The following is a 15909-nucleotide window of genomic DNA, read 5'->3' on the forward strand; positions in this document are numbered from 1 at the left end:
GGGCTATGTGTTAAAACATAAATTAAAATCTGTGCATTTTGGACCAGATTGCGGTTCAAAAGTTTCACTCTATAGGTCTTGGTCTGTATTCATAAAATGAGTCTCATATATCCAAGAATAGAGATTAGAGAGCATTTTACCACCTCAGTCAATCTGAAATTTACATGTGACCGCGTGACTTGAACAGTAATCTTAGATCAATGCTCTTTTTCTTAGCAGCTTTGTGAATACAGCCCCTGTTCTATAGAGGTCAGTGAGTGGATATGTATTAGGCTAACGTGTTTGTTTTGCTTCATGGAAAAAAAGTGTCATGTAACTGTGTGAGTGTGACAATAAAACAAGAACAATGGGAAAGTAAACTGCCAAAATACTGTTTATTGGACAGAAACCACAGTAGGAAAAATGAGAAAAACAGAATATCAAGGTTACTATCTTCACTATTTTTGAATCAAACTTGAATCTTTGAGTTTTAAAAATAAAATTGTATTTTGACCTACAAAATAATTATTTTGAGAAAGTGTCTCATTATTTTGAAATACTAAGTTATTACTTTGAGATCCCAAGTCATTCTGAGATGTTAACTCATTATTTTGAGTTGAAAAAAAAATGTATTTCAAAAACTGTTGAGTAAACTCATTACAGTGAAAATAAATAATGGTTCATAATTTAATATTTTCAATTGGAACCATTTAATTTTCAAGTATCCAAATAATGATAAATCAGATTCACAGGTCACTGTGAACTTTTTTTTGTAATTCACCTTTTTAGTGTCTTTCAAGACGTCAATATCAACAACAAGAAGAACATTAACGGAGAAAATAAAATAAAATAAAAATACCAACCACTCAAATAAAACAGAAAAAATAGAATAAAATGCTAAAGGTAATAAAATATTCACCAGGTAACTGTGAACAGTTTTAAAATGCTGATTTTTTAGGTTTCTCAAAAATTAAAAAAAAAAATTAACCAAAAACAAAACTTTTTCTTTTTCAAAACTAGTTTGAGTTTGAAAAATCAAAACATTTTGTGAAGACAGTTGCCTTGAAATTATGAGTTTTCTCATCTTTTTTTTTTTTTAGCAGTGTACTTCAAACTGTCGAGAAGAAGTGTATATTTGTGTGTAGACTCACATAATGACCTACGATGCATCATTAAGGTCTTTGATAGAGGACACCAGCAGATGGAAAACAGTTTGTCAAAGTGCCATAAGAGAATCAGACAAGTTTTAAATAGAAACGACCAAACAAATGTTAAGTCTCTTGGCACATCCGTACAATTACTTAAGACAAAGAAGATCTTGAGGTGTGTGCACAGCTTACGTTTTGCCCTGATGTTTGCAATCAAGATAATCACTCTTTGGATTAGCAAATAGGTCTAAGACCAAAGAGAGTGAAGAGGCAAAACAAGCTGCACACACAAACACACACACACGCACACTAATTAGGGAAATAGTGAATACTAAGTGAAAATACTGGGTACCTTTAACACTTCCAGCCTCTAAATTCCCTCAAAAAAGTAACTTTATTTCTGGTCTGTTCTATTTGTATTATAGTCCATCTTATGCATTTTATTGAATTTCATCCGGTTGTTCAAATCTCATTTTACCGCATAAGATTTTTATTGCTTATGGGTTTTGAATGTCATTAATGCTTTTCTTTGCCTATGTAAAAAACTTGACTTGCCACTTTGCTGCCTTGCCTTGCCTTCAGGCACCTACACATCCCTCAAAGAAGTACATACATATTTTTCCTCTTATCTGTAGGGCAGTTTATCCATCTAATTTGTTTTGGTGTGACTTGCAGAGTTTTGGAGATATTAGCCAAAGACATGTCAGATTTCTCTGAAATATAATGGAACTAAATGGCACTGACCTCTTGTGGCACTCAAAGTGCAAAAAATGCATTTGAAAAATTGAACAACATGTCTTTGCAGAAATCATGACTGGGTTATTCAAGAAAATCCACAGACCTCACTATGAACAGTTTCATGTAGGAACTACTTTCTGTCTACTGAACTACAAATTCTAACTATCAATTCGCATAAGGGGGTGTGCATCTAGTCATGAAAGAGAGGTTACAGGGTCGTTTCTAGATGGGAATCCTACATTTGCAAAAGAATGATCTCGAGTAAACTTTTAAGCCGTACCATGATCTTTCCCGAAGACTGAAAATATACTTGCTTTTGACTATGCTGTCATATATTTGTCCATTATGCGTCATGGATGCCTTACATATCCTGCATCCTTTTGTAACGTTGGTTGTACATTTCCTAAGAAATTAATGTAATGTAAATGCAAATCCCTCATTCTAAATAGCTGTGATTCAGTATTGAGTATTTTGAGAGGATTTTGATTTTTACTCTTTAATTATGCTGGGAAAATACATTTTAAAAGATCAAACTCTTGGTTATTGAACATTGTAAGTGGCCAACCTCCTAATGATTAGTTTTTTTTTAACAGATGTAGACGTCAACTCCATTAGACGGAAAAGTGAAGGAGTTGATGTCTTACAGAGGTGACAAAATGTTCAATTTTTTTCAATTTACAGCATAATCATAGTAAATAGCAATTTTATTTTTTTTTTAAGTTGCTCAGAGTTCTGTTATCAAAATACACATTTTAGAATTATTCAACTTTTTTAAACCAGGAAGTCAGACAGGGGTCCTTAGGGTATAACTAACCATTTTTATGCCTGATTAAATCATGTTTTTATAAAACTCTGACAGAGTTAGTGGAAATCAAGGCAACAAAGTGAAAGAACCGATATTTTGATTAAAAATATATTATAAAACAAAGATGATTATAATTGCACATTTTTACACCTATGTTATCAGTATGTATTATTAGTTTTAGATTCTGAAGGATTTTAACAAATGTTTTCAACCATAATCAAGTATTTTCTGTCCCTTCACCCTAACAGAAATAGTTTGTATAAGGCACTCAGTGAAGAGACAACACAAGCTCACAAGAGTTTTGCAGCTCAAGGCTTCCTTTGTAAACATGACTGGCTTCAGCCATTAAGGACGCCATTAATTTTTAAATCCCACACTGTCACAAGCATGAGCCTCTCTTCCAAGAGCAAATGCGCGCATCCTTCCATGCGGTGAAACAGTTGTTGGATATATTATATATGTAGAAATTATTTAATTCCTACATGAAACTCCTCACAGCAAGATGTTTGGATTATCTTGAGTAACTGGATCATGATTTCTGGAGGGGGATGTTGTTGAGCTTATCAAGTGTATTTTCCTGAGCACCACAAGCCAAGTGTCATTTAGTTCCATAATATTCAATTAAAAGCAGATATCTCTAAAGATATTACCAAAATTCTGGAACTTACACTAAAACAATTTAGATGGATAAGTAGTACTACAGGAAGAGGGATTTTAGGGTTAACTTTCATTAAGTTTAACTTATGTTTATTTAATAATATTTAGCCATGGGGCACTGTCAGATGTTAATTGGGTCACGCCCATTTGCACCACATGGTCTCTGCTCAACAACAACATTGGCTGCAGAGATATGACTTGAAGGATCGGAAGAAGTTGTGCAGCTAAATAAATACAGCTGTCCGAGCCCCTCCACACTTCACACGGTGAGTTGAGACCTGAGGCAGCGTGGACACATCGTGTGTGTGAGCAGGAGACCGAGGTGAAGGCTGTAAAATCTGTCCACCCCCTATAAACTCTATAAGCACATCCCGATATCGGAACGGCTAACTAGCTTGTTAGCTAACACTGTGTTTAGGGAAAAAATGAACGGCCATCTGAACGGTTTCCATAACAACTCGCTCATCGATGAAGACTGCTTCCTCTTCACTTCGGAGTCAGTCGGGGAAGGACATCCTGGTAAGTTCTAATTTGTAGCTGTCTATCTGTGAGCTACTTTACCCTTTAAGTATAATAATTAGCCTGATAGCATCCTGTTAGCCTTTCAAACAAGGTCATGTGGCATGTTACTGTTAGCTCAGCTTGTTGTTGTCTGTCAGCTGGGTCCCTGTGTAGAAGGAAACCCCAGACCCGCGAAAGACCTCGCGAGAGTTGTGATTTTAACCAAAATCATAATCGTCCCCTACCCCAAAGTAGGTGTTTTTTGTTCTTAAATACGCCAATCTTACCCATAACGTTGGGAAGCTATCAAATATGATTAGTTTATACAGTGAATAAAACGCCGCTGTCACGTCTCGCGAGAGGTCAACAAATCAAGGGTTCTCATCCAGACAGGACCGTCAGCTGGTCTCTGCTCATTAATTACCCTGTTCATCCTCTGGGTAGCTCTTTCGACAAAGTGAAATGTGGCTCCATGCTGTGTGAAAGTGGCCTGTGTACATGTAATTCAGGCAATACATGTCCCAAAACGAACAGAACATTTCTAGGTTGGGTAATACAGTTTATAGAGTTTATTTGGACCGTCGCGGTTGCATGCTAACAACACGGCGGCTAGCTTTTAAAGCTAACACGTTAGGTAGGACTGTTGGTGCCTGTCAATCACACGTAGCTCCACATGGTTTTCTTACACGTATTTTCAACACTGGGCGGCGTGTTTAGTCGACATATAACATATAACGATAAACAAGGTTAATGCGTGTTTTTGTTTTTACTGTAAATCGGGCAGGAAAGCTAGCTACTGTACCATACGGCGTTGCATCATAACAGTCACCTAAACTGAACTACACGTACATGTGACATATGGTCGATAACTGCAGGAGCAGCTGGTTTGTTATTGTTTGGTCAGGGAAGCAAATGGTCAAGTTACTTTAGCAGACCCATGAACTATAAAAATAGGTATGTAAGATTTCTTTAATGTAGCCTCCACATCTTTTATTAAGCTGCAGACAGTAGTTACTGTCAAAAATGAAGTGGTACTCATCTGTTTACCATACAAGAATGCCTAATGTTTTTTCCCAGCAAATTAGTTTATACAGATAAGATAAAAGACATTTCACCCTTTTATATTTTACAGAGGAAAGTCGTAAAAAAAAAGTTCATATAATCTGTAGCTGTTGCACACCAGAGGGCAAGGAAGGCCAAGATGTAGAAAGAAAAGATGAATGATGAAATATTGCATAGCTCTGACCTAACCAAAACTAACTGACATCACTATTACAACAAAAACAAAGAACAGTTCTGACTCTTTAAATGTTCATTTTTTTTCTAGCAATGTTCATCAAAAACCTTCAAAAATATACACTGGCTTTTCTAGAGCACTTTACCTAAGAATTCAAATTAAAGCCTTTGACATAATCTTTCAAATCAGATATTATTTCATTATTGAAATAATAATGTAAATTTCCCATTATCTGCCCCATTATTCATTGTGCATTCCTAGTACTATATGTCGTGTAAGTCTGTTTGTAAGTGAGTAATATGCCTCTTTGTTCTCAGTTATTATTAAGTATTTGAGCTTAAAAACTGCACTTTGACATAGAAAGTTCAAAACATCTCTAGTATAAAATAATAGAATAGCTAGAACAGTCCGGTGAGTTCAGAAAGTTGCATCACTTTACTGTAATGCAGCCTTTAAAACCAGGGGCAAAAAACACTTCCATCATATCACAATATAACAATATCCAAAATCGGAGACAATCTAGTCTCATATCACAGTATCATTGTAATATTGATATATTTCCCAGCCTCAAGTCAGGATGGAATATATGATCATTTTAGGGATTTAGATATATTCTAACATAAACACCTCTTTAAAACAGTTTTATCAAAAACTGAACATAACCTTCATGAAAGTATGATGTATTGTTGTGTTAATACTGCTTTCGATGCTGTAGCTGTCTGTCTTACAAAGGGGGTAGTGGGGGCAGCTCTGTTACAACAGATAATAGGCTTACCAGCAGTCCTAAATATAGGTAATGCAGGGGCTGCTGCTCCACTGTGGGTGTAATGTAGTCACATCCACATACTTTGTAGTTGCAGGACACTAGAATCACCTACAGGGTTCTCTGTTTCTTTACACTGCATTTTTGAACATCCTTGGAATACTGTCACACCACTCCTGAATTATTTGTGTAAAGGGAATAATTGTAGTATGTTGGAGGGAGGTGCAAACTACCGAACACCGTGAGCTCTTCTTTCATCAATATTCAGCGAGGTTCAGATCATCAATTCTTGTACATCAGTAAGAACTATAGATGGCCATGAGATGACAAAATCTCTCCTGGTAGTGTGTCGTTGCATACATCTGACCTGGATAAATATACCATTGCTGCTGGAGTGTAATTAATCTTACTCCAATATGTTCTCTATCTCTCAATATGTTCCCTCTCCATTAAGCAAAACTGAGGCATTGCCATGACATTGTTTCACGTGTGTTGACAAGAGTGCTGAAAAATACTCATGTGTTACTCCACAGATAAGATTTGTGACCAAATCAGTGATGCTGTGTTGGATGCACACCTCAGTCAAGACCCTGATGCCAAAGTAGCATGTGGTAAGTAGAGCTGCAATGATTAGTCAGTTAGAAAATTATTTAACATAATTGATTAATTGAATTCCCTGAGTCTTCCCTTCTCTGATTTCTGTAGTCCTCTGCGACAGTAAACTGTATACATTTGGGTTGTGGAAAAAAAAGCATTTGAAGATGTCATCTTAGGCTTCGGGAAACACTGGTTACCTTTTTTCACCATTTTCTGACATGTTATAGACTCACTGATTTATTGAGGAAATTAATTGAAGTTGAAGATAATTGTTAGTTGCAGCCCTAGTTGTAAGTCACTTCAGGCAATAAAGCAGGCCAAACCTCAGATGCTGTCCTTTACCTGAGTATTCACTGTTGAAACATGCATGTGCAGGCTGAGGAATGCAGAAAAACAGAGGTGAGGTCCACCCAATTATGTTACTTATTTAATCTTTTGATTCCTCTGTTGTCTATTCCTCATTGTGTTCGAATGCATCTCATGGTTACAGTGAGGTTTAACCCTGTTCCAGCCAAATTGTACTAGGAAATGGGCAGCAACAGGAACTAAAGCACATTTTTATAATGTTCTTCTGTTTAACAGAGAGCTTTCTGAAATTACTTTGTGGTGCATACCTGAATACATCTGAGATGCAGGTGATGAAACCTGGAAAAGCTTTCAGGTGCTTAACCTGTGCTTTTTGGAGGTTAATTATTTGCATTATGTTTCACTGCTTCAATGCTGATGAGGTAGAAATATTCTGGCACGCATTTTGGCAATCTGAATCTGCCAAAAAAAAAAAAAAAAAAAAAAAGAACAGGGTGGAAGAACAGTTCATACATCAAGTCCTAGTATGATGTGGTTGCATTAGAAGTTGGTGATAAAACCTCAACAATTTGATCGATTACTACTCAACTATTACTTAACTACTAAATTAATCACCAACTATTTTGATAAGCAATTATTCACTTTGAGTACATTTTTTAAGGAAAAAAGTTAAAATTCTCTGATTCCAACAAATATGATTTTTTTTTTGTTTGTTTGTTTCTGTGGTCCTCTATGACATTAGCAGAATGTCTTTGAGTTGTGGCCAAAACAAGACATTTGTGGGCATCACCTTGGGCTCTGGGAAACACTGGATGACATTTCTCACAACTTTATAGATCAAGTAACTTATCATTTAATCAAGAAAATAATTAACAGATTAATAGACAATGAAAATAATCTTTAGTTGCAGCCCTATAGAGTTATAGAGTTAAAAATGTCATTTTACCGTTAAGATACAGATGCATTTTGAGCATTTCTCTTAACTGATAATTGAACATGTTAACATTCGGTTCTCAAATGTGGTTTGCTGCTCTTCTTGGTCTAATATTATAGAAATTGAATTTTGTGAGACTCTGGATCATGGTCACAATTTAATGTTGTCACCTGCCATAAGATATTGTGATTGACATCTTTCACTGATTCACTGACCAAATGATTAATTGACAGATTTATCAATAATGGACATATTGTTTGTTGCAATCCTAGTTTGCATCAAAGTTAAACCTTACACATGATCAGCATATCTTAAAACAGTAGCAGTATGTTACTTAAGCCTGCTTCAGTGTAAAAGCCTGCATACTTAATTCCCTTTCAGCTCCTGGTTCTTGATAATCTATTATACTTAGTCTTACTCTCATCCCTCACACTGCATGTCTTTGTGTTCTCAGAGACCGTTGCTAAGACGGGGATGATCCTGTTGGCGGGGGAGATCACCTCCAGGGCTAACGTGGACTACCAGAAGATTGTCAGGGACACCATCAAACACATAGGCTATGACGACTCCTCCAAAGGTATTGTCTGTGCCCCTCACCATTGTCCTGGCTCACAGGCTCAGTGCCAAGATGGCTGAGAGTGGACTCAAATTACTGAAAAAATACACTTAAACGACTTTAATCAGCAAGTGAGGACATTTGTAATGTCTAAAATAGTTTTCTTGTATAGTAAGTGAATGATATACAGTCGGAGTAGCTGAACCAGTAGGGCTTCCTGCTCAGGTGGTGCCGAAAATTGTGTAACTACATATGTATCTTTCCCAGGTGATGTCCTGTCCCTACAGGCTGAACCTGTGGCATTCCTGAAAAAATGTAGAAATACAGTGTGTTGTGTCAGCTTCTTATAATAATGATGAACAATAATGAAGCTGCCTTGGCTGAATGAGGAAAGATTGGGCCTCATGTGAAAACCACTTACACAAACAGATTTGTTCTTAAGTGGTTTGTAAAAGTGGTTATGGAGAACTTGCCACATTCAACAATTTTCTGTTGGTATGAACGAAATTCACAAGTGGTTCAGACCTGTCGAGTGTTGTGCAAGAAGTCTGCTGTTATCTTGACGCTGCAATTTGAATTATAATTCTAAATTTATTCAACAACAATATCATTATACAGTCATTGAAATAGTCTCTTCCCATTACTGCCAGGTGTCAGGCCATACCTTCAAATGCAGGTTTATGTCACCCATTATTGCACATCCATCTCTATGATGGGGACTTCTCCTCAAGCGTGGCTCCCCTTACTATCCATCGTCTTAATGTGGCATGGCGAGACATGTTTTTTTTTTTGTTTTTTTTTTTTAGACCATTTTCATATCAAACCATTTTGTCTTTGTTTCAGTGTGAGCCTCAGGTGAGAAGACATTAACAGCACTTGTCATTTTTTCCACAGTCCTCAGCTTTAGCAGGTCTCTTGATTCCTCTGCTGATGCTGTTATGATCATAACTTCTTGTATGGATTTCCAAAAGCATGACTTCAGCCTCTGAGTTTTTTTTTCCCTCTATGCTGCCGTTTTCATGCATGAACACTCCCTGACGTATGGGGCAGGAGTTTTGAACCATATATGGTATTATCATTGGGACATTAATTATGCTTATTTGCAATTCTCATGAATGTATGCACAGGTGGTTAATTTACGGAGTTATCTGAAGTTATGAGCCCTTGCTGAACCTGATGTAGCACACTTGTATGAGACCACCATAAGCAAAAAGTAAGAAAGTTAATACAAGAATGTTCGTACATGAGGTCCAATGAGACAAAGCAACGCAGAATTGTTCTGTGTAGGTTTTCACATGAGATGACGCAGATTGAGTTGACATATCAAACTGACTGTTTTTTAAATTACGTGCATGTTGAAGAAGACTTAAGTGCCATGGCAAGGACTGACATGTGAAATGGGTTACTGAAGCTCAGTTGTCTTGTCCTGCAGGCTTTGACTACAAGACCTGCAATGTGCTGGTGGCTCTGGAGCAGCAGTCTCCTGACATCGCTCAGGGCGTTCACCTGGATCGAAAAGAGGAGGATGTGGGAGCCGGCGACCAGGTCGGAGGGTTCATATATTTATGTTTGTGTTTGAGCCGCAGCAGGATAACTGGAGCCAGACATGTGGTGGTAACAGAGTTTGTGATGTTATTTTTACCTCGATTAATGTTGTGTGTAACTGCACCTCTCACAGGGTCTGATGTTTGGATATGCCACTGATGAGACTGAGGAGTGTATGCCCCTCACTATTGTCCTGGCTCATAAGCTCAATGCCAAAATGGCTGAGTTACGCCGAAATGGAACACTGGCGTGGCTCCGACCTGATTCCAAAACTCAGGTTAGATGAAGAAACAGTGCCTCCACTTTCCATCTGCATTACTCAGATAATAAAACACTGAAAACACTGTATTACAATTTTTGTTTACCTCATAGAATACTTGATTTAAGTTACTGTCCAAAGTCAGAGATGCACCGTTACTGCTGGAGATGAGAGCTGCATAAATGATTATTTTCATCATCGGTTGAACAGTTTGTTTTTTAAAGGTAATGGTCCAGTGTGTAAGATTTAGGGGGACTTATTGGCAGAATATGACGGGAATGGAATATAATACTAATTCATTCAAGTTTTTTTTTCATTAGTGTATAATCACCTGAAAATAAGAATCATTTTTGAGAAGGAATAAGAAAGTTTCTGTTATCTTAGAATGAGCATTTTATATCTATAGAGGGTGCAGGTCGTCTTCTGCATAGGCCACCATGTTGGCCACCGCCATATTTCTAATGTAGCCCAGAATGGACAAACTAAACACACACTAAACAAATGCATGATAACTCTTCATTTGCTTCTTGAGTCAGTGCGCTAAAGTTTTCATATGACGTAACAAGACATCCACAAATTAAATAGGCAGAACATTTTTGCAAACTCTAGGTAGATCATTTGTATATCTTTAAAAAAAAAAAAAAAAGGTCTATGGATGGAACCTCGAGGTACCCCACAAAGTAGCTCAGCTCATTTTGATTTATGTCTGTCTATAGATTTATACTGTTCTCTGATCTTTAAATAATCAAGCATATATACATATAGTCAGACACCCCGAGGTTAGGAGTCTGGTTCCTTAGACACTTCAAGCAAGTGTTTGCATTTGTGAAAATGTGCATGACTGTGACTCCTTGGAGGTAAAACAAATCTAAGTAAGATCAGACAGTAAACTCTGCACCCTGCTTTTTAAATATTTTCATAGTAATTATCCATTGTTTGTTTTTATTTCCCCTCAGGTGACTGTTCAGTACAGGCAGGATCGAGGTGCCATGGTGCCGTTGCGTGTCCACACCGTCGTGGTCTCTGTGCAGCACGATGAGGGTATAAGTTTGGACGAGATGCGCCATTGTTTGAGGGAGCAGGTGGTGAAAGCGGTTGTTCCCAGTGGGTACCTCGATGATGAAACCATTTATCACTTGCAGCCCAGTGGCCGTTTTGTCATTGGAGGACCGCAGGTGAGACAAGACGTCTTTAAAATCTGTACTTCACAGCACACAGTCTTATAACTGCATTATGATTCCAGTATTGAAGTAGTTGTTCTTTAGTGCTTCTGTCAGAGTGAATAAAATCATGCAAATATACATAAGCCTCAAACTCCTGTGTTCTCTCCCACAGGGTGACGCAGGTCTGACTGGGCGTAAGATCATTGTTGATACTTACGGGGGTTGGGGTGCCCATGGAGGTGGAGCTTTTTCTGGCAAGGACTACACAAAGGTAGATCGCTCTGCTGCTTATGCTGCTCGCTGGGTGGCCAAATCTCTGGTGAAAGCTGGGCTCTGCAAACGTGTGATGGTCCAGGTGAGTGCGCAAGGTCTATGCAAGCATCTACTTGTTAGTATCAAAGACTCAACATGTAGGATTTAAGGTGGCTGTCAAAACTTCCTACGTAGAAATGACTGTTCGTACCTCACACATCACTCATATTGTTGTACCAAGTGGTTTTTGAATTATTTGGGGATGGGTCGGGGGATGTTTTCTAATTTGCTAACTTTTCTAGTTTGCTTTGTATTTTTTTGAGAGCTCATCATTTATGTATGTAAATTTGTCAAGATGCCAAAGTTTTTCTTTTCTCTTCTTTTTTACATAGACACAACTTAACATAAGAATGTCTTTATTATTCAGTAGAATAATAAATAATATAAATAATAAAAAATAATATGCCTACAGTTAGAGATGGGACTGATCCAATCCAAAAACAGCTTTCATCAATATTGACATAATTCATTCATTGAATGTCAGTCTTGCATCACCACTCAGCGTTCAATCTAAATTCCAAAAACAGACGTGTCTATTTCTAAATATTATGCTACTGGCCCTGGTGTATGAGCAAGAGAGTCAAAGTTCAGGGCATCATCTTATGAGCAAATAGCATTTCCCATTTGTTTACATACAGCGGTACATACCTTTTAAGGGCAGCTGCAGTAAGTACTAAAAGTAAAAAAAAAAATATATGCGATTTGGAATGTAGGGAATGCATCATGGGAAAAGAGGGCTGTCTCTCAGTACTATCTGCAGCACATATGAATGGCACTACAATCCTACAACACCCCACAATGGTTGCAGGATGCTATTACATATATCCAAGGCTCTGGAGCATGAATTTTAACAAGCTTTCCAGATGGTGAAAACTGACTGGATGTGTATAAATTTAAGCTGACACAGAACTTTTCACCACTAAACTGAAGGTCAGTTACAGCCTCATGTTGTAGTAATAATAATAATGTTGTTGATGATGTTAATGTTAATAATAATAATGAAAAGGAAAAAAAGCGTGGGTATTAGTATTGGCAGATAATCAAATTCAGGTATTGGAATTTGATCAGAACTGAAAAAAGTTGACTGGTGCATCTCTACTTACAGTATGTGGACAAAGCACTATATATAATGGAGATCCTTGCCAAGAGTTCTAAACATTTTCAATATCTAAAAATTGTAACACAATACTGTATATTTCTAGTATACCTCTCCTTTCACAACAGTTCTTGGTGCGTACATAATCTTTAACAATTGTTTTAGGTGTCCTATGCTATTGGAGTCTCCCATCCACTCTCTGTCTCCATCTTCCACTATGGGACCTCCCAGAAGAGTGAGAAGGAGCTGCTGGAAATTGTGAAGAAGAACTTTGACCTCCGTCCGGGAGTTATCGTGCGGTAAAATGCGGTGTCTAATTTCAGGTTTTGATCTATAAACGTCTTCATCAGATTTAAAGTTTCTATAAATTATTTTCTTTCTGCTTCAGGGATCTTGACCTGAAGCAGCCGATCTACCAGCGCACAGCGGCTTATGGTCACTTTGGTCGTGACGACTTTTCATGGGAGGTGCCCAAGAAGCTGAAATACTGAAGCCCCTGCTCACATCTCCCAGTGGGCCTTAGGTGTATCACAGATAAACATTTTTGTCTGTCTTCATCCTTCCTCCCTCCCCCTCCTCCTCCCCCTTCTTCCTCCTCACACACACACAGCCACGTCACCACAGCCTCCACTAGATGAAAAGATGCCCTTTTTCTCACCTGTTAGTATTGTACGTGTAAGAGACAACAATAGTATTTGAGATGCCAAGATATTAAATTGAACAAACATGTTGGAGAAATTGTGCTTGCAGATTTGAGCAGTGCTGCAAGCTTTTTTTCGTCTTTTTTGCACTGCTGACTCACCCCACTTTTTGGATGATTAACAGTCATCTAGTTTCCAAACACTGCTAGTCAAGGGTACACTGACTTGTATCTCTGCAAATCTGATTTGTATTAATGACAGTATATATTTGAACCATATTTAAAGCAGATGTCCAGAAGGAACATTTGAGTATTTGCCAGTTATGATAGAGTTTTGGAAAAAATATCTCATGTTCTGTCTCTTAAATTCAGAATCTCACTGCAGTTTAGTTGAAGTGATCAGTGGTTGGCATCATCTGTTGCTTTCTCTTTAATGATATTTCCTTTTTAACCCAACTTTGTTGGGTTGTTGGCAGTTTAGCATCACAAAAAACATCAACCCCTTTTGCCTGGAAGCCTATGGCAAGCCAAACATTTAATCAGCAGGGCTAGTAGGGATTTAATTGACATTACTGGACAGAGACATTTGACATGTCAAAATGATAATTTAGGATATCTGTAAAACAGTTCTGACATGTTACAAATATACTTTCACAGGTAGAAACTGCACTTTAACTTGTCAAAACTGATTACAGATATCCTTAATTTAATTTTAGACATCAGTTGATGTCAGTTGATATTAATAATTAACCTTTTGACTAGTGAGAAATGAAGTGCGGATGTTGTTAATTAGAATCACTACCAGTCAAAATTGCATAAAGGATGATTATGTTGGCTTGTGACTCTAACCAGACAAAAAGCAGTTGTTATCTTAAATTACTATTACCACTGCTGATTAAATGTTAAAATGGCTTGTCATATGCAGCCTATACCCTCTCTGTTTTTGAACTTTAAATGGCACAAATAGCACTCGACAAGTGTTTGACCCTATCTGTTAATTTCCTCATGTGTGCTGTCCCTTCAGGCCATTTTATTTCTGACGTTTTACAGAGAAGTCAGAAGCTGCTAATGACCTTGTGGTTATGTTGGGCTGCACTGTGAAACCACTCCATTTTTGTCATTTATTTAGTCGGTTTAAATGTCAAGTGATTGTTCCAAATGATGAATGTGTCAATGTTGTATTGACCAAGATGAAGGCAAAGGTACAGCATTCCCCCCCCCTCCCCCGAGAGTGACTCTGGGTGTAGCTACAGAGAAACCCAGGCTCAGTCGCCTCTGAGGAAGGGGCTGCCTTCATCCCGTGGCACCACCGTACTTGAAATCATTTATAGAAAAGCGTTTGACTATTGTGGGACCTAACACTCTGACCAGCAAGGAATGATGTGTGCCACGAATTTTGTATGTAAAACTGCTTTCCACTGGGTCGCACATTTTTGGGTCCGTCAGTCTCACCTGCACACGATGTGAAGGGGTGGACTGACATTGAAGAAGATGAAGAGCAGAGCCACAAACAGACCGAGACAAAGTGATAAGAGGCAGCGCGCGGCGTCAGCTTAGTGAATGTAAGACACAATATTACTGATCTCATCTTAGCAGACTTAGTTTTATGCAAATGAGGATGTGGGATCAGATATGTTACTTTAAAGGGATAGTTCATATTGTTTTAAGTGGAGTGGTTGTATGAGATGGTTATCCATAGTTTACCTACAATAGATGGTGGTGACATGCCCCCAGGGTCAGCAGCAAATGTATCTTAGCCATCTAAAAATATATATATATTTAAGTGTACACTATTTTTAGAATATTTTCACTGCTTTACTTTGCTGTCAGGCAGCCTTTTCTGACAGGAAACTGGAAATTTAATTATCTCCAAACCAACCAACCAACCGAGAACACATGAGTTACTAGTCTACCACTGCCCTCCTAGGTTAGTTTGTATGTGTCATTGAGTGACTTTGGTGAATCTGAACTAACCTTTTAAAACACCAAAGTCACGCAATAACACAAACAAACAGATTGAGGCAGCGCAAGACCAGCAACTGCTGTGTTCTGCAAGGTAGAATAACTGATTTTGTCAGTGCAGTCTGGTAGGTTTAGAGAAAGCGGAAAAAAAAAGTTTCCCATCTGAAAAGGCTGCCTGATGACAAAGTAAACAATGAAAATATAATAAATATAGCATACATTTAAACTGATATTTATTTATTTATTGATTTATTGGACAGGCCTTTTTTTTATGTGGCTAAAATACGTTTTGCTGTTGACACCTGAGGCTCCCTCCAAATGGATGTGCTGACTAGTATTTACTGTAGGTAAAGCACTGACAGGAAAAGTACCTCATACAGCCACACTTCAAATAATCTGAACCATCCCTTTTTAATGTATGTGGATTTTGAATCTGTCACCAGAATTGCGCAGCACATTGGTCCTTAGTTACCAAAAATAGAAAAGGCTTTTGTTTTCAATGTTACATGTGCACTACATCCCAAATGAATGTTGAGCTTGCAACTGAAGCTTTTCTGTTTATTTATTTATTTGTTTGTTTTTAAAAACATATTATTGGTCATGGATGGCACAAGTCTGATTTATCCTGATTATTACGCATGAAACAATCTCTATTTGTCCAGTTTGCCCTCTCTTTGTTCTTTTTAAGACTGTCCACTTGTAGGAGTGCTG

The 15909-nt window shown here is 37.7% G+C and overlaps 1 protein-coding gene across 1 annotated transcript; it reads left to right on the plus strand.

The window, feature by feature from the left end:
• Positions 1–3502: 3502 nt before the first annotated feature.
• On the plus strand, positions 3503–14857 carry mat2aa (methionine adenosyltransferase 2Aa). The gene is made up of 9 exons (XM_084745374.1): positions 3503–3846; positions 6362–6439; positions 8120–8242; positions 9654–9766; positions 9900–10043; positions 10982–11200; positions 11361–11543; positions 12762–12895; positions 12985–14857. The coding sequence occupies exons 1-9, from the start codon at positions 3753–3755 to the stop codon at positions 13085–13087; spliced, it is 1191 nt and encodes a 396-aa protein (XP_084601500.1). The 5' UTR covers positions 3503–3752; the 3' UTR covers positions 13088–14857.
• The last annotated feature ends 1052 nt before the right edge of the window (positions 14858–15909 follow it).

This window comes from Lutjanus erythropterus, chromosome 20, assembly GCF_056507025.1.
Source record: "Lutjanus erythropterus isolate fLutEry1 chromosome 20, fLutEry1.hap2, whole genome shotgun sequence".
In the NCBI taxonomy this organism is placed as follows: Eukaryota; Metazoa; Chordata; class Actinopteri; order Lutjaniformes; family Lutjanidae; genus Lutjanus; species Lutjanus erythropterus.

What these genes read in the sequence shown, in the direction of transcription:
- mat2aa (XM_084745374.1), top strand. Translation starts at nt 3,753, where the DNA reads ATGAACGGCCATCTGAACGGTTTCCATAACAACTCGCTCATCGATGAA. An exon ending in ATGTGGGAGCCGGCGACCAG is followed by an intron (nt 9,767 to 9,899) that starts GTCGGAGGGTTC and finishes CACCTCTCACAG; the next exon opens with GGTCTGATGTTTGGATATGC. An exon ending in TTGTCATTGGAGGACCGCAG is followed by an intron (nt 11,201 to 11,360) that starts GTGAGACAAGAC and finishes TCTCTCCCACAG; the next exon opens with GGTGACGCAGGTCTGACTGG.